The sequence below is a fragment of the Aethina tumida genome, chromosome 7, assembly GCF_024364675.1.
Source record: "Aethina tumida isolate Nest 87 chromosome 7, icAetTumi1.1, whole genome shotgun sequence".
In the NCBI taxonomy this organism is placed as follows: domain Eukaryota; kingdom Metazoa; phylum Arthropoda; class Insecta; order Coleoptera; family Nitidulidae; genus Aethina; species Aethina tumida.
The window spans coordinates 11,063,992-11,085,159 of record NC_065441.1 but is presented as its reverse complement, the minus strand read 5'-3'; the positions used below and the strand labels follow the sequence as shown (position 1 = coordinate 11,085,159).

Sequence of the window (21,168 nt, the reverse complement as noted above, 5' to 3'; positions counted from 1 at the left end):
TCCGCGAACTTCTACACATGACCACTTGTAGGATTACGAGTTAGTTGCATTCAATGGTTTGAAACACGGACTGCCTCGAATTATTCAGGTCGCTTACCAAACACGACACCGTGGGTCAGATACTGTCGGACCCCTTGACAATCGCTCCGGTCCCCCCTTTTCGATGCGGGGTTTACCGGTTGGATGCGCCCCCGTTGGCAGAATCATACGTAAGCTAATCTGTCTAATACGGGAGGCCCGATGATGACATACAACTACCCCCTGATCCAGGACAGGTTCGTCAATGATTTCGTAAATACGTCCTACATATAATTTTAGATTACGTTCTGGTCGAATAAACGAGCCAATTATGAACTTTATTGAAATTTATTATGATGAAAACCAAAAAGCTAGCAAAAATTTAGTATGTAATAAAAATTTAATTGAAACGAATATATTAAACAATAGAAATAATTAAATTGATATGACGTTTTACGTTAATTTTGATTATACACTCAATTATTAAACAAATCACTTGGGTAAAGAGATCGTCACTGTAGAATTCCCATATGGATAATACACTAGCATTGATAATCAAGCAGTATGTGTGAATTTTTCAATCGTTTATTCATCGGCATTTGATTTTTTTTTCATTTGTGTAAATTTTAGAAGATATTTTTAATAAAATTAATTTAATTTTAAATAATTAAAATATTTCTAATATTTTTCTTTTAGATTTAATTTAATAAAATGACTTTAATTTCATTTGATTTGATTCTAGTTATTTTTTGATAACAAAGTGGTAATTCTAGATTCTATTCAATACAGTAAAAGCTCCTTATTCGCGCTTCCTACACTCGCGTTTTCACTATTCGCGGATTAAAAAATTTCTGTATTTGCAACTAAAGATTTCTTTATTCGCGAATCTAAATCTGAACAGCGGTACAATATGAATATCAATTACAAAGGTAAACGCGCCGTCAAATAGAAGTAAAATAGATCTTATTAGAACTATGCCAAATGCATGTTTTTAAATAAAATCGACCATATTTTTTTTAGTATTTAGTATAAAGGTTACTGTACTGATTAATTAAAAAAATAATAAATAGTACCTGTTAAAAATGGATCTAACAGCGTATAAAATAAATTACTTTTAATATAATCAACTTATTCATAGAACTTGTTTAATAGTAACTAATTCTTGGATTGGTTGCGCATTCGCCATTTTTAACAACCCTAGTAAAAATGGTAGATGCGAAACAAAAAACTTAATTAAAATATTCGAATGAATTAGGATAAGATATTTGAAAACATAAAATTAATTGCCTTTTGGATATAGTTGTAATTATATAATTTGTTTGCGCATTCACGATATTTGAACATTTATTAAACATCAAAATCATATTTTTTATAGTATTTTAAAGGTTACTTTACTGATTAATTAAAAAAAATTAAATAGTACCTGTTAAAAATGGATCTAACAGTGGATAAAATGAATTAATTTTAATATAATCAACTTATTCTTAGAATTTGTTTAATAGTAATTAATTATTGGATTTGGTGCGCATTCGCCATTTTAACAACAGTTGTAAATATGGTGGATGCGAAACAAAAAACTTAATTAAAATATTCAAATGAATTAGGATAAGATACAGCTTGAAGATAATAATTAATCAATATGGTTAAAAACTTCAATTAAATTATTTTTTTTATATATTTGTTCTTTATTTTGTCACCCAGGAACGTATCCCCTATAATCCCATATAAATTACCATTGCATATTCACAGTTTCTGTATTCGCGGCATATTTACAGAACATATAACCCGCGAATAAAGAACCTTTACTGTATACATAAACTAACAAACCACTGGTGTGTTATCCCTAAATATTAGAAATTTTAAGTTGAATGTGAAGCTTAGATATAAATGAAATACTCTTAATATGACACAAGACACATTATATGTCATTCCAATGTAGAATGTTCTCAGAGGAACTCAAAACGTTCTTACTTTACAGCGACATCTACTTTATTCTTAAATACAATAGAGTACAGTAATAAAGAGAGTATCATAAACTTTAAATATTGTCTTTGAGTCTAGGAGGAGTTTAAATAGGATACACCACTTCAACAAAATGAACTTGGAATGAAGTGTTCTTACGAATCGTAATTAAATCTTCAAGTAGAGGATCCATAGCGTAAACGAGAGTATAATCTAAAACAGTATTCGTATGCATCAAAATTGACTTTGGTTTAACACTTTTATATTAAGTTGTATATATAATTTGAAAGATTTTTTAATTCTTTGTAAATCTGCTATTTATATTTTTTATTATTAATTAATTTTCTAAAATCAAGTTGCCATATTAACTAGTAAATCAGTTTTTTATTAGATGATTCATATAATCATATGATATCAGATTTTTGTATATAAATTCCAAAATTCACATTATCAGAAACCTACAGATCAGTTGATCAAATAACACAAATTGGCAGTTTGCAATTTCACAACAGACAAATTGGATATAGATTATTTCAATTTCATTTGTCATTTAGATTAAAGTTTATACGAGGCTAGTAATTCGTGGCTTTCAATATTACATATCATAATTAAATCGTCTAAATCGATTCACGAATCATTATCAGAACTTAATACTGTTGTACGAGTATGTTTGTACTATAAATGGTGTATAAGGTGCTAGCGGGAACAATGTATACTTTGTAAATTATAAAGTTTAACCACCTGCCAGTAAATTCATGTACTTTAGCAAGTTTAAATCCATTGGAAGTTGCGGGTTTACTTTAACTTCACCCCGTGATCGTCTTTTGCTTTTTTATATTCTTTCGGTTTAACACGAAAAGTTACCTGAAAAATACAATCTGTTGGGAAACTGGTAAAAAATCTAGCATTACAAAAATGCTTGTTACAATTTCTTGCACTGCAACATTCGAATATTTTATCAATGGTGAACTTCGGCAAACGTGTTCCGTTAAAAATTTCAACGGTAAACGAAGAAAAATTGAGAAAATCCGGTTAACTGATAAGTTCAATGTAGCACAAGTCATGTTAACATATTTAATTCAAGATGAACCAATTAAATTAAAAATACATGCTGGGTTTTCCAAGCAAAAGAAAATGTACCTCATGCCCCATCATTTATTTAAAACGACCCGTAATACATTCTATTCCGTTTGCTTGGAATAAAAATAGTTCCGGATGCATCTTTAACCTTTTATGGATTTTTTATTGACGGTAATTTAGGTATAGGTATATATAATGTAAATATTAAGAAATAAGTAGTTTCACTGACTTGAAAAAAAAATACATTTTTAATAGTAAAATGAAATTTAAATATTTAATTTATTATATAATAGCTTCAACAATATAATGAATGAATAAATAAATAGTGTAAAATTATAGGATGTTACTTTAAGATTGATAAATAATAAACACAATAAAATATATTTCAAGAATCACTTTGCATATGCATATTATTTGACTTGTCATAATTTATGATTTTAAAAAATTGTAAAGAAACTGAGAGAGATTACTGAAATTTTGTTTTATATATCTATTGTCCTATATTCTTAAACTCTTAAACTTACCAATATAAATCACGCCATTTTTACAAAAGAAGTTTTAAAGTAAATTTATCATCATAAATAACAGTTTTTGAAGAAGAAACTTCTCTATTTAAAACTTGACATTCAAACAATTTAATATGCAAGAATTGCAATTAAATATGTTTAAAATGTATAAGAATCCTAATCACATCTGTTCACGTTAATTATATAAAATTGTTTATCACACTTTCGTGCCTATAAATTTTATCGATCAGTTTTTTATGTCACATCGGTTAGAAAGAGGCAAATAGTCAATGTGCATTGAGTAACGGCAGACCGGAGACACTGAAAGGGGTAGATTGTGTACCGGAATTAAATAAAGGTCTCCCTGTGCACTCCCTCATCTCTTTTATCCATTATATAAAGTGATGGAATACATGTACGTGCCCTGTTTTTTAAACTTATGTACTATATACATTATAGTCAGGACGAATATCCAAAAATTCTTGTATTTACATAATTTTCCCACAACAAAAATTGGTTTAATTTTTATATTTTTCGTACATTTACGGAATACCACCAGCAAAATCAACGGGGATACTAAAGTAGCACCGGACTAAAAGTATATAAAAAATGTATTTCGTTTACCAGAACAAAAAATAATTTTACGTTTCAAATAAAGCAATTGTTTATATATTAGCACAATTTGTTTATGAACTGCATACGATAAATTCTAATTAGTTCTATTAATATTTGAAGAGATATGCTTTATCATTATTTATTATATTTGTGTGAATAATGTGAAACGCATTAACTTAAAAATTATATCGATTAACTATTATCTGTATTTATGTTAAATTTGTATAAAAACCTTATTATGTTAGGTGTTAAATTTATTAGGAATATAAAACTCTTAGTAATATTAATATTTTATTTTTGCGTATGTGATAAAAATATTTATTCGTATACAAAATATTCTACATTCCAAACATTTAAAATAATAGTAGCTAACACTTATCGAGAATTTATTAATTGTAATTGAAAAATAATGAAAAATTCTCATGGCAACAATATAAATGTCTACACTAATTAAGAGTAATTACACTATTTGTTTTAAATTTAAATTTTTATTAAAAAATATTTGATCAACCACTTTAATTTTAATTTTAATATACCAATAAATTAAAATTCTATATATAAATATAACAAACAAATTTTATTTATCGTTGTAAGTTAACATTTTTAAACCAGATTTCACAATTTGAAATTCTATCTTAAAATTTTGGATGTTTTTAAGTTTGTTCTTATCTATTTATTTAATACTTTTATTTCCATACCATAATATATCTAATTTTCATAACACATAACAATAACAATTTTTTTAAATCCATAATTACCAATAAATTTAAGAATTTCATAAAATTTTAAATGTTAAAAAATCAATCAACTTTTATTATTATAAAATTAAGAGTTATTATCATTTCAAAAGACAATAATTTTAATTTCATATTTTTTGAAGAAATGATGTTGATAAAATTTTAAATTATTTTTGTTAATATAAAATATTTAAAAAAGAATTAACAATTTTTTAAACAAATTGAATTGTGTAATTTTAGTTAAAACAACCTCAACAAAATTAATAAATCATTTTTCGTAAATCTAATAAAACTATATATAAGGAAAACGAAGAAAGTACTTAATACGAAAATAGTAATAATTTAATAATAAAATATTTATATTCCGGATCGAAGAATATAGATAATTTCATTATTTCTACATAATAATTTATTTATATTATTTATTTATTATTATATGTGTGTACAATTGCAATATGTCGATTAAAAGATAAAAACAATATACTGTTATTAACTGGCATTTGTTTTCAAAAAGTAAATAAACTCATTTCTGTCAAAACCAACGATTTAATTTTATGAATAATGCAATTTCACACCTGCTATATATTTTAATAAACTTTAATGTTAATTTACTTGAATTTTGAAAATCATAGTATTTTAATTATATGCTTTAATCGTTTTTAAACCGAGTACAGATTGAAAATTTTAAAAAATGTTGAAATTTGAAATACTGTAAAAGACAGTAAGCTAATTCATATCCGATATTTCAGAACAGATTCATAACCTTCATCTTAAGAATATTTGTCAGATTATATATAATATAAGTTTTACACGTATTAGGCATTTTCAAATTAAACAAATGTTTTTTACAACTAGTACTTGCCAAATTGTAAAATTAATAATGTCATGCACATGATTTTCAAATCTCGTCTAGCATATTCAAAATATAAGATTTGTGTCTATAGATTATACAAAAAAATTAATGCATCTGCAACTGATACTAAATAGTTATGCCACAAACACCCACCATCGTATTTCATTTAGACCTCATTGACAAGCTTAAAAACAAATCGAAAGGTCACCGTCCTCTAGCACCAGGCCAACTTTAATAATTCGCAACTTGACAATGAAGAACATCTGAGATGTGTAATTCTCTTCTTTGACATGTCCCACAGTAAAGATAGAAATCAGTGTTTTTTACAAGAGGAATATTAAGCTCGAATGGAGTGCTTTCGGTGGCGGGTTTTAAAACAATCGTGTCAAACGGACCCGGACCCGACATAAAATAGCAGACGTATGAGGTTTTATTCAAAGGAAAAACTTGCCTGATAATTTTTTAGTCGCCATGCCGATTTAACGCATACACGACTTGAATTTTTATGCTCTGTTCTTTATAATTTCCCTTTATAATTCGCCTTGTAAAATTATTGCCACACCCATTAGGGTAAAAATATGCTAATCACCCCGGGTTCATATGATTTACTCGAACAGTTCAAATGGCTCGCACATTAAATTTTTTTACAAAATGTTCTGAAAATTATATAATAAACAACAAAACAAATTTATACTTAAAAATATTATCATTAAGAAAAAGTTAGAACTTTGTAAAGAAAATAAAATTGTTCGAGTATTTAAAATAATAAATTTGACACAATTATGACAAAAGTCATAAATTTAATTTGCAGAATCTTTATTTTCAATAATTGAGAATTAGGGAATGTATTTATTTAAATAATAATATAATACATTATTTTATAAGATAAAGTTAACAATGTTTAAATCACATTATTTTATTGACGTTGAAAAACTAATTATCAATTTTGTTCAACAGTTTTTACTGCTATTTAATATAATACAATTTTTATTTCATATATATTATCTAATTTAAACTAACGCAGTGTTATAATTAAATTTACATTTAATCACTTCCGCTACGTGTATTACCATTTAATTAAAAATTGTTTCAATTTAATTATATTTCTGTAAATAGGACCATTTCATAATGAAATTGAGCACTGATTTGTTTACGCATGTAGAATATTTATTTTCGACAACCGAGTATTTAATTTAATATATTTCCTTGCAACATAAAATTGAAAAATCAGTGCTATGATGTAAATGATTTAAATTGTATATAGAATTTACGTTTAATGTATATTTTTAAGTTGCTAATAAAAAAACTAAAAATAATTTAAAAATATATTAATAGTAGTTTTTAAAAAAATTGAAAAATAAAATAAAATTAAAAAAAATATATTAATGAAGAATTCATTTAATGACATCGGCTTCGTTTATTATCATGTATTTAAAAATGGCTTCGATTTAATTACATATATGTGAGTTAATGATGACATTGATCACTGATTTACGAGTGTTTAATTAAACACTTTTTCCTCCAAAATATTTAAAAACTCATGTATGTTATGTACATTTTTAAGTTTATAATAAAAATAAACTACATCTGATTTAAAAATATGCTCATAGCAGTTTTTGAAACACAGTGAGTAATAATATTAATCTAAATTAAAAATTTAATTTACAATATTTTTTCCTTATTTAAAAATGAAAAAAATTATAAACAAAGAAATTATTGGTATTACTAATAATTAAATTATCAATTTACCAGTTGGCAAATGAGTATGAGCAAATTTGATATAATTGAGTCAAAAATAATATTTTTTTCTGTATTTATTAATTTTAATTCTTAGTAATATATTGTTAAATGCAATGTAAAAACTAAACTTTAGATTTAATCACTTTCGTAATGTTTATTATCATGCATTTAAAAATAGTTTCAATTTAATTATGTTTATGTGAATAGATCCGTTTAATAATGAAATTGAACAGTGATTTGTTTACGATTGTTGAATATTTGTTTTCGACAACAGAATATTTAATTGAACATTTTAGTCCTACAGAACATTAAGGTTGGTTTTAATTGATATATGAAATACTTGTAACATAATAGTTTTAAGAGGACAATTATTTTTAAATTTAGAACAATATAAAATAATAATTTACAAAAATTAAAATTTTGTTTAGAATTTTTGCCACATTCAAATTTTTTTCACAATTTTTTATAGACAACTTTCTTAATACAAATAAATTAAAATCATCGATAGATTCTTTTCCGAGTTCATGCTATTTATTGTTTTGATTCTAAAATCAATAATTTACACCAATATAAGTAAAAATTCCAAATATGATATTGACATTACTATCAAACTATTTATGTATTTAATTTTTAATATGTTAAAAATAAATTATAACAAAAAGTTCAATATTATTTCATATATTTCAAAAAATTTTAAAACTTTTAAGGTATTTTTGTGTCTTTTTGTTTTCATAATCCGAAGGGAGAAAGAATTAATTAATTAATATTTTTAATATAATTAAAACGTAAATAATTCTTACACTCATGTATAAATGTTTTATGGCGTTTTAATAAATTACATAACGCCGAATTGAAATAAGAAGATATTGTCACATCTGTGACTTATTGGGAGATGGGGAGTAACTCATATAAACACAGAATCCAAATATACACCAAATACTTTATTAAGAAATAACTAACAATAGGAAACAAACAATAATAATATTTATTCTAACTTACGCTTTAAAGATGGGGATGACACTAACCCCTACATGATTGTACTTACTCCACTTTTTATACCACTGAATCCTGTCTTTTAGTGAACTGTTATACTTTTATATTTTATTTTATTAAAGAATATTACTTTATTCAGAATGTAGAACAATCAGAGTCAGCGTCAAATATAATATAACAATAATAAATATTCTTGAATGCCTTATTGTCCATATGTGACAATATCCTTATCAATTTTTCTCAAAAATAGGAGGTCTCTGTCGAGTGACATAGAACATATTCTTTATCCCATGCATAAAATTTTTTATTGTTTATTATTTCAACCATTATTCATTAAAATCGTGTCATACAAAAAAAATTAAATAGGCCGAACTGAATACGTATAATAATTAAAAAATAACGTAAATTTAAAATAAATTGCAATTTAATTTAATTGCAGTGTTTTGCACACATTAGTTAATACATTACATTAAAATTTGATCAAACCGTAAACCGGGTTTCCCACGGATAGTATAACGGATATTAATTGTTCATGTGTAAACACGAAAATGTATGTCGCTGAAAAACCATAAATCCGGGCAATGATTTTTAATTCCGTCCGTCTCGTCGTTGCGGTTTGAACTTTACATACCCACGGCATGGCTTCTGTTCCATAAAATTTCATATGCAAACTGCGAGAACCAAGTTGGTTGTAAGTAATTTCTCAATCCATTTATGTTCAAAAAGCTGTGTTATGTAAAAACCGATCGAACGGAAAAGGTAAGACGAAACGGTTCCCGACTCGAAAACCATTTTTGTTTAATACGAACGTTGCAATTTAAAAACTCCAATTAAGTAAAATAATGCGGGCCGTGGAAGAAATCAAACGGCGCAAGCAAATAAAAGGAGACCCTTTAAGACCAATTGGAGCGTAAGAAATATTTCCAGTTATCCAATAAATTAGATATGATGAGTTTGAATTGTTAAACGTGTTTATTCTAAAACCCGGGCCCGCGATCGAAAACTCATTTTAAAGGAATTGCCAGTTTTCACGGTAAATTTAATCCGGGGAAAATCTAGCCGGGCCTTGAGAGCCGTATTACATGGCGAAACGTTTGATGCTAGTTCGCAAAATGTGTTATTAATGTAGCTAAGCATGTTTTTTATTGCCCCTTTATGCAAAGCAGTCTCCATTTGTTCCTTATTAGCCGCGCTTCAAAATTCAATTACCAAAACAATAAAATTTCAATTTTAATTCTTCTACTAAATGGCAATTTATTAAACACGTACGAAACGTATGGTCTCAGTCAAAAACAACAGGTAGGTATTTATGTCATATTATCTAGTATTTCCTTTTTAAACATTTTCCCCTCGTCCATAGATAGTGTCTCAAATTGGTTCATTTCATATTTTTTTTAAACGTTAGATACTGCAAATAATATGTTTTACCGTTCCAAAAAAATATACGTTTGGCGGATTTCGAATTTATTTTTAATCGTAAAACTGCCAACATGCCCTTTTATAATGTAAAATACTTACCCCAAAAAATATACCCTCCTTGAAATTTCGAAATAATATGCGCATCTTTAGCTAATACATTTCTAGTAAATTTCGAAATATTTATTTTCATATTTTTTATAACAGAATTATCAAATATGAAAGTATTATTAACGTATCTTTTTCATAATTTATTTAAAAATTAATTTAATTATAGAATGAATGTGTACAAAATATAAAATTTTCTTTTTTAAAATTTAAATAAATGATAAAATAATAAAGATTACTGTTCAAAAAAAAAAATAAATAAATATAAACGTACACTTGTAACAACCAAAATCAACAAATTTGAGAAACTCTTAACAGAACTTTGTAAATGTAAATGTTTATTTTGAGAACACACCCCGTATATTATGTTAAAACAATTTTCACATTGTTTCGCGAAATTACTTAAGAATAGCTTTAACTTAAGTAAAATGAAAGCTATTTTTCGAAGTACACCTTAGTTTGTTCGCAATAATAAAATGTTTAGTAGTATTATAAAGTTTGAGTTCAGACCCACTCAAATACCCAACATTCCTTCTAACACTTGAAACAAAGTATCAAGTAAGGCGATTTTACAAATTCAAAATCTAACTTTACTTGCAACTTAATGTGTGCAAAAGTTCTGGCTCATGACATACTGTTTTTAGTGGAGTATTTAACTAAATTTATTGACATGTTTTAATTTAATTGGCAAGCTAAAATGCAACTAATGTTTTCTTCAAACTTCTCTACAATTTCAAACATATTAATCGAGAATTTTTAATTACATTATTTTTGTAAACGGTTCTCTTGAATATGTTTTCATTAGTAATACTAATAAGGAAGTACATAAATAATAATAGTATAAATAATCTAAGTAATATTTTATATTCTTTTAGAAATTATCTCACTATAGTTGTGCACTAATTAAAATATCCTATTATGTAAGAATATTTTATATAAAAAGTTATTTAATTAAACTAAAACAAATGAATTTTCTAGATATATAACCTTTTTACAAATTAAAAAGACTAAAAATTTAAATAATAATTTAGTCAGTTTTATTGGTTTCAATTACTATTTAACTCATCTGCAATTAATAATTTTATTTTAATTGAAAAGTATTCATTAGTAACAAAATAAAAGCTCTAAAAATGGTTTATTATTTATCTTAAATTAATTGGTTTTCAACATGAATTAAAAAAAATCTTTAATATTTAATAGAGTTCAGTTTAAGTAGATGTGGTTTGGTAATTTATAATTTAATTAATCCCAAACTCACTGTTTGACTTAAATAAAATATATATAACTGACATTTTTATGCCACGTAATTAATTTATTTTGTAGATGCAATCTAAAGATTGTGTTATATTATATCAGTACTATTTTATTTTTTACATGTAATTTGTATCATGTCTAAATTGTGCCGTTCTTATTAACATCCAAATACTAGAGTTTTAAGATATAATAATAATATTATTATAAAAATGCGTTTTTAATATTGAATTATGAAACAACAATTCTTATAAAATTTGTTAAAATATATTACAATTATTTATTATTATTTTTGTTTAATTAGTGTTGTTAATTTCCCAAATTTATTATAGAAAATAGGAAATAATTTATTCAAAACGAATTAACGTACAAAATGCTACATTTATTTTCTATACATAATGCATGATCACTACTAATTGATTTGCAGCAAAAAATTAAAAATTCTTTAATATTTAAATGGTTAATTAGTATTTTGTTTTGGTTCAATTTATTTTATTATTAGTTTAATTTATAATATACGTGGTACTTCATTGTATTTAATTTAATTAAAAAAGTTTTTTATTTTTCATAATTTATTAAGCATATACCAATTAATTTTTCTTAGTTGTTGTTAGCTAGTTTTTTTAAAATAACTTTTTTCACTTACTTATTGTTTTTTACAATCAGACTTATAGTAATAGATTCAATTAATAACTACTTCGAAACTACGAAACAAATCTATAATAAATTTTAAGTTCACTATTTGATAAGGATTAACAGCAACTAAATTTCAAAGAGAAAATGAAAAATGTAACGTGAATCGCCACTTGTGATGATAAAGCACTGTAAATTATAGAGGCCATTAGAACGAGGATTACGTCTGAATTTCATTCATATTAGTCACACAATGTCGTTTTCCAATAAAACTGTTCACGAACACTCGTTATTAAGGAATGAAATAACTGGGGTTGATTAAAACGTACATAGGAGCTTACTTCGAGTAGAGTAACATACAGTTTATTATACAGTACGTAATTTTGCAACCTGGCCCAATTTCACACCAATTAGTAACGTCAGTCATGGTGTCTATTGAAACAAAAACAAGACCAACACACAACGTTGCCATTACCATTTTCAAATTCATCCTCGTTTAGAGTACTTTACTGTTTGATAAAGAGTACCATCAATTAAATTTCAAAGGAAAAACGAAAAAAAAATGTAATATGAACGAACCCACTTGTAGTGATAGAAGACTATAAATTTTAGAGGCCGTTAAAATGAGGATTACGCCTGAATTTCATTCATATTAACGACACAATGTCATTTACCAATAATACTATACTATTCACAAAGAGTAGTTATTATGTAATGAAATTACTGGGGTTGATTAAAGCGTACATAAGGGCTTACTTCGAGTAGGGTAACGTATAGTTTATTATAGAGTATGTAATTTTGCAATCTGGCCCAATTTCACACCAATTAGTAACGTCAGTCATGGTGACTACTGAAACAAAAGCAAAACCAATTCACACTGTTGCCACTACCAGCCTCCGATTCATCCCCATTTAGAGTATTTGCTCTTTGTTTATACAACAGGCTCATGAAATCGTATCTACATTAGTAATTAAAATTAACTGACAATGAGTTCAGTTCTGCGGAAACGCAACTTCACAAACATGACGAGTGAAATGATCTCTTTGCTTATTTGTAAGTAATGCCGTGTAATCGGGATAAGTCGCGGGTTGGAGTGCTGTTGCTGAATTTTAAAATTTGTATAACGAATTGCTTATTTAACGAAATAACTTCAGCCCGTGGTCGCCTCCATAAATGACTTTAGTCCCTCTGTCGCGTCGGTTCTTTATCCCCTGCACCATAATACATTCAAATGAAGTCCCGAAGCTTATTTCGTAACTGCGACTCGGCTTGATATCGTGACATTCACACTCGTTTATCATTTAATATTTTCTGAGGAGAACGATGGCCGAAATATTCGGTAAGCGAAAATAAAGCATGAGTTAAGAGTACGTTCTCATTTTCCAAAATTAAATTGCCGGGATCACGAGAGCTTTACGTTAAAATAATATTTATACTTGGATTTATTCGATTCAAATTTTCTCAATTTTATGTAAAATTAAAGTATGAGGTTGAATAAATTATGTATCACATACAATATTATATTTTGCCCAAAATGACTAAGGACATTACAAAATTATATTTTTTAATTTTTCTTAAATATTTATAAATTGTAATATCAGGAGCTTTTGGCAGATGTTTTAACAAAATTAGATAAAATGGACAAAAGCACCTTATTTAAGATTTTAATTGGCTTTCCAGAATTTGTGCATAAATTTGATAAAAATACATGAATGTTACTAAGGAAATATTTAAATGAGAAAAAAAACAGACAACGACGATATTTTTTTAAATATTTGGACATATATGTTGGTATCATTATTGGTATATTTTATTTAAATTAATTATATTGTTAAAATATATATTTACAAATATTTGGATGTAATAAAATATAAATGTATACTTGACACATTTTAAAGATTGGAATTAATTATATTGTTAAAATATATATTGACAAATATTTGGATGTAATAAAATATAGATGTATACCAGACATATTTTAAAGTAGATTACTGTGTATCTGTAATTAAAATAATTTGAACTCTGAAATTTATTTACATTATTCTTGTATTTTAATGTTTTGGTTAGACAGTGAATAATAAGTTTTATTAATATTTGAAACAGATTTCAAATATTTAAATCATTAAATAGAAATATAATTAACAATGTATGAATTTCAACTTAATAATTATGGATGTATTATAGTCCACGCAAAGTCATCCAAAATATATATAAATATAGTATATAAATAATGTAGTGCTTCAAATTAATTTAATAATCTGTATATATAAAAAAATTATTTCATATAAACTAAAATAAATTTTCATAATTTTTTCATTTTAATAAATTATCTTATTAATAAATTAACAAGTCAAAAAAATCTTTTTTTTTCCATATGTTTAAATACAGATTATTAGAATTTTAATACTATAACTATAGTAACTATAGTTATAGTAACTATAACTGAATATAATAAATAATGTAACACAAATAGAAGAGTGAATGAATAAACTATATAAAAAATAAATATTCAAATATTTATTACTTTCATTTATTATTTACTTGACTACTTTTAGGAGCAAACAGTTTAGTTAAACTTCAATTTAAATTAAAATTAACGTCACTTTTAATTAATTATATCTTGTAGAGATATATATAATTTAAAAGCCTTCCTGGAAAACGTTTGTTATGGGGCAAATATCATATTTCAACTGAACATCAATTGCACACTGAATATGTATAGATAAATTCAATTCACACTGGAGTACGATGATATCATGTTACCAACGTAATATGGATGTCATACATACACATATGCATCTACATGACTGACGTAAATGTTGGAGGTTAAAGTGGAACAAGTGGCAGAACGATAACACAACAATTATTTATATTCAATACTCGCATAAACTCCTAAACTTGCATATGCCAATCACAAACTGAATTAGAGCATGCGATATTGTAATTATTAATTACATTATAGCTTTTATTTCGTAAAAGTAAATATAATTTTATTTTAAAAAAATGAAAATATTACAATATTAATTTTGAATTAAATATAATATTATAATAATAAAAGTGACATTACAGTCACGAAAAGTGTAACAATAAAACCACGTGTATAATAGATGTAAATAAAATAAACTATAAGGAGGTTATAAACTTGATAGAACCACAATAAAATTTAAATGGGATAATAAAATTTTAAGATCTAACAATAAGTTATAGTATATACCTTTTACCTTAAAACCAGATAATTTATTACATAATTTAAGTAAAAGTAATAACAGTAATATTGATTTATGTTGACTTAATATACAGACATTACTACAAAGACCATAACTATCATTTTATTTGTTATGAAATAAATGTTGGATGATGTCAACGAAGGGACTTGCATTTAAATTGAACATGAGTGGAAATTACTTTCTTAACATCATTTTGCATTTTATTTACGCAAGAAAAGGTATTATTTGGCACGACAGCTAAAACATATAAGGACTCGAATGACATTCAAATTAAATCACATCTAAAATATTTACAAGCGTATGTACGAAGAGAGTAACGAAACATGACGTACACTTTTAAAAATTCTATTATATAGTAAAAATAACATAATTTAAGCAGGATTTAATGATTTTATAGGATCACCTATAAAATCATTAAATAATTTGTTGCTTTATAAATATAAAAAATGTATTAATGTAAAATTCGTTTATATTTAAAAGCAGGATAAATTTCAAATATTGAATGGCAAAATTGCTTTTCAAACAAATATTTTATTTATCGTTCATTTTAAACAATATTAATACCCGAGCCTGCTAAATAGTGCGCAAAATGTTTTTAAATCCGTTATAATATAATAAATTAATATTAAATTTGATAGGTTATGTATTTGATTTAAACAGATAATTTACAAAATGTTTAGTTATTCACTGACAAATTTGGTTGTTATTGCATTGCATTTATCTCTATAATCCTATTCAGTTTAAGTGACACATTATTTTTTTATTTTTGATAATATTAACTGGACATTACAACTTTTATCAACATTATAAATCGATTTGTTTCCATTTCGTTTATATGTATAGAACGATTGGGGTTAAGTACAGTACCAGACCTTTATTATTTCCATACCATCAAAAATATTCGCATCCGTATATTATTAATGGGTCAGGCGTGATCTAGATAAAGTGTATTATACTCCCCTGGATCAATATATGTTACGTTAATCCATTAGTGAAACAAAAGTTTTGATACTGCTACTATTTTTATGCAAATTTAACGTAATATTTCAAGTTAACAAAATGAAGAGCAACTGATTTATGAAACTGTGCTGTATTTAACAACATTTTATTTGTACCAAAATATGACCAAAATATTATTACAATATATATATATATATATATATATATATATATATATATATATATATATATATATATATATATATATATATATATATATATATATATATATGCATATATATATATATATATATATATATATATATATGCATATATACATATATATTATATATTAATTACAACATATTATATAAAAATAGATACTTTTGTAAAAATTCAATAAAGAGTTCAATAAAACATTAGTTTCAGAGTAGTAATAATTAAACATGGATATTATGAAAGTTCTAAATATGCCAAAATTAAGGATCGTTGCATGCGACATGTGAAAGTGGAGACATAATTAAGTGAAGTTTAAGACTCACCATCAAAATGTCGTTTACCATAGCGACATCTACTACACTTTCAAACTAACATACACACGCAGAATTTATTATATTCGGCTTTTACGCCCTCTAAAACTGCTAATAAATCAGTTATGGGCAAAATATCATAAATAAATTATTTACACACTATATTAAACTATAAACAATGCAAGTTAATGAGGCACCTATTAGTAAAACTATTTCCAACACAACACTATAATTTTTACGATTTGACGAAATTTAGTGAAGTAATAAATGACGAGAATTAAGCGTCTTTTGTCCCCTTTCATTAAATGAAATTATTGCAAAGTGCATAGTATATAAACAGTGAAAGATTGTGAATTAAAAGAAGATATTATTGATATATTATTAATGATATTTATTGAATTTGATGATATTTACGTATTACATTAATTTTTATATTAAATCCTATAATCGTCCATATTGTCTTCATTTAAACACTATGTAATTTAATTTTATTTACAACAATATATGCAAATTCATTAAAAATATTTGTAACAAAGAAATTTTATTACTGCATAAAATATACTTTATGACCAAACATAATAATATATTTATGTTCCAGTTAAATTATGATAAGCGAGAAAATTTTATGAATATGTAATAATGAACATTTGGTATATAATAAAAGCATGTAGCTGTTATGAATAATGACAATCTCATTTGACAGTCACATGTTAAAAGCTATTATTACTGTAACCTAGATGACTAATTAAACTGAAAAATTGCAAAAATTATAAATATTACGTTAAGTACAATTTGAAAAGTTTTTATTGTGGTTTAACGACGTTAAATCAATTAATGTATGAATTTTTGTAACCTCCTCTCACCTCAGTTGACATTATTAAAATAATGGCGAATGCGTTAGTTGACGCATTCGCCATTATTGTCAATTTAGTTAAACCAGAAAATAACTTGTTTTAAAGCTATTTTAAGTACGATGATCAACTTTAATTTAAATTGAATCCATCATTAACCCAATTTTAGTTTATTAAAAAACTAAATTTAATATTATATAATATTATTAAACGAAGCTCCCTGAATTAAATCAACATATTTTATTATATAGATTTATCTGAGTAAATAAAATGCAAATATTTATGTTTATTTGAATTATTACAAATGATTGATTTGATTTTCAAACACCTTCAATTATTCAGTTAATAAGTCAAGCTCTTAAAAGCTTTATTAACCATTGCGAAACTTTCTGAAAACTGAATAAGGAATCTAATTCCAAACTTCTGTGTTCTGCCAATTTTATAGAACTGATACATATTATTCATAAATTTGTGAAATTCACTTACCGAACAATATTCCTATGAAAATACAGACAACGAAGCTGATTTCCTTTGGCCTGTTTAAATTCATATCTGAAAGAAATAAGTTTTTATTAGTTGAGGAAGTGTGTTGAGCGAAGGTACACCGAGATTTGTATATTTTTACCATTCGAAAGTTTTAGGCATCCAATTAACTTTAACTATAGATCCACGTTGAAATGCTTACTTTACTAAGATAAATTACTTTGACGTAAAGTCAAATAATAAAACTCAAAGGAAAATTGCGCTCTAAATACGCTTAATTTAATTTCTTAAATTCACTATTTGCAACGACTTATAATTTAAACTAATTTGTTTCTATTTAAATTATTCTTAAATACTTTTAGAATATTAAAAGTAATGATATTTATATATTTAATATTTTAAATTAATCTTTATACGAATACACAATGTATTAATTTACCAATGAATAAATCATTCCACAAACAAATATTCCCGTGGCAAAAGGGATCATCAGGGCTTTAACACGTAATTCCATTTTTAATGGAACTTTGGTTGCAATACATGAAATTAATAATCAAATTGGATTAAAAACTACTAATGTGGTTTGCGATACCCGTATAACAAAGTTTTTGGGTTGAATGTTATGTAGTTAACTTTCGTATCAAACTTGTTATCTTGTTCGGAACACTATCGCGGAATACGTTCCACAACAATTCTGCAAATTCGGTAATGTGATTTAAACTTGTACGCATATATCCCGCATTTATTTAAATCTATTCGTGTTAATTCATTCAGAAATCTATTATTTAATTTGAATGGTGTTTTTGAACCAATTTAATATTTGATTTTTATGTCGTATGAAAGCCAGTTTCTTTTCCTTTAAATCCTTTGTTCCGAATACAATTGAGAATAGGTCAAACGGAGAAGATATTAAAAATATATTGGAACATAAAAATGATCGCAGAAAGGGCAAGATCCAATAGAGCTAAAAAACCATTATGTAAATCCTGCCGATTTGGTAAAACCAAAACCTTAGGCAAGAATAACATTTTGAAACATAACAAAGGATATTACTTTAATAAATATGATTTAATTTATTGATTGTGGCAAAATTATTTTGCACGCTACATTACATATTGCTACATTGCAGTACCAATTTAATTAATAGGTTTAATTACAATTAAACAGTTGAAATTAATAAATTATAAAAAATTCTTTTTGACTTATTTTGTTATATTTTAACATTTTTATTTTAAATTGTGTAGATATATTTATTACTTGAAAGCATTTTTTATGCTCTTTAAATCTGCTGTTTATATATTTATTTATTCAACTTCGAGATTACAATGAAATCTAGTCCAACAAAGAAATTAAGCAGCATCTTGTACACAATCCTCATGCAACATATTTGGAAATAGGCCAGTCATTAAATTAAAATGAATGAACTTCATCAAAAAATTGAAAAATAGATTCCACATACGTAAGTATAACATTAGGCATTCACAATTGCCAATTCTCTCCTTGAAACAATACAAATGACCCTTTTATTGATCATTAGTTGTTATTTAAGAAGAAAAATGAACCAATTACTACGAGCTTTTTTAATCAAAAGGAATGGCGTCATTCAGATATTTCTGCAACTATCTATTATTTATTTTTCCAATTCAATTTTCTATATAATAATTTAATTTTAAGAAGGAGATCAAAACTGTTCAAAGAACCTAGAATTTGATTTATCTTGGCATAAATTTATTGGTAAAATGTTAGCAAAACTTTGTTAATTATAAAATAGGTAATTGAGATTAAAGTTTAGGGGAAGTTGTATATTTTAAACTTAAACGTCAATCCATTTATATCTCTATTTTTCAATAAAAATCTAATCATTATTTAAACTGATACATTTTAAAATTTTTTACAAATGTACTGAATTTCTAAAACGATTCAGAGTTTACCATTTTTTGAACAGGAGGATATTAAAGAGCCTTATTGAAAAGTGATTTCCGATTTGATTATACGTATTGTATGTTATCGGATTATCGGTGCCTTTGTTAACTATACATTTTCAATGTGGAACGATATCGGGTCACATTTGTTTTTTTTTATTTATTTAGTGCGCAAACGTTCCGTACAACATACTAAACTCGATATTATAAAAGCGTCCAGTCCCAAGTCGGTATTTATTAAAAGTTTCCTTCGGATTGGCAATATAAAAATAAACAAGTTCTTTAATGTTTTAAAGGAACAAAGCAGCGTGCTCCGTAAATTGTGTATGGCTACTGAAACAAACTCGTTAGAACATTATGACCAGACAATGTTCGATTTTAATAGGTTTGTGCAACGTTGGCATTCAATTTTTGTATTATTATTTAATTAGAAATATAATTCTGTAAATATCAAACTAATTATCATAATCTTTATGTATAGTTTGGACGGAATCAATTTTATTAGTGAAAACCACACTGCTTAATGATTTATTATTTTATTCAAAATATCTTAATATATTACAACAGCCAATAAGGTTATTAGAAGTGTCCACTCTTAATTCTTTCTTCTTGAGATGCTCTGACGAAAAATAATAAATATATTAATTTTTATTTATTAGACTACATATTTTGCGATAATTCTTAATTTTTTTAAATTTATTTATTGGATTCTGCGAATGTATGTAAAAGTACCAATACTAAAATTCTACACAAAAATAAACCTTATTCTTTCTATAATATAAGACTTAAAAATAAATGACGAATTATTTAACTCGATTGTGCGAAAACTTATTTTAGTTATTTTTTAGTATATTATTCTATTATGAATTGAAATATGTGGTGTAATATATGTATTAATTAATGTTATATTTATTAATTTAAATATTTAGTGATTTAATTTAAATATTAGTGATTTATAATTAATATTTTAATGGCATACGAATGGGACACGAGAAAGATAAATATTTGGTTCACTATCCGAAAATTAAAAAAAAAAAAAGAAAATAGTTAAATTTATCTGCAGTAAAATAATTTTTGGTATTGATAATAAATTTCATACAAAATCTAATCAGTTCCGCAAACTAAAATTGTAGCGGCCATCACAAATCTGATTACATTCTCATCGCATATATGTACACACAAAACAACAATCTATTAGATTTTCCCTGTTCAAAAATTAATTATTATGAATATTTTAATACAAACTAAGCAGAACAAATATGTGATAAAACCGCGAGATCTAATAGAGTTTTTGTTTCGTGGTC

The 21,168-nt window shown here is 25.3% G+C and overlaps 1 protein-coding gene across 1 annotated transcript in view; it reads right to left on the bottom strand.

The window, feature by feature from the left end:
* Positions 1 to 21,168, bottom strand: part of LOC109594537 (neural cell adhesion molecule 1) — a 51,426-nt gene that overhangs the window by 21,898 nt on the left and 8,360 nt on the right. The window contains exon 2 of the mRNA XM_049969436.1: positions 17,946 to 18,011. Coding sequence (XP_049825393.1) covers positions 17,946 to 18,009 — 64 coding nt within the window. The 5' untranslated portion in view covers positions 18,010 to 18,011. The remainder of the gene's footprint in view (positions 1 to 17,945; positions 18,012 to 21,168) is intronic.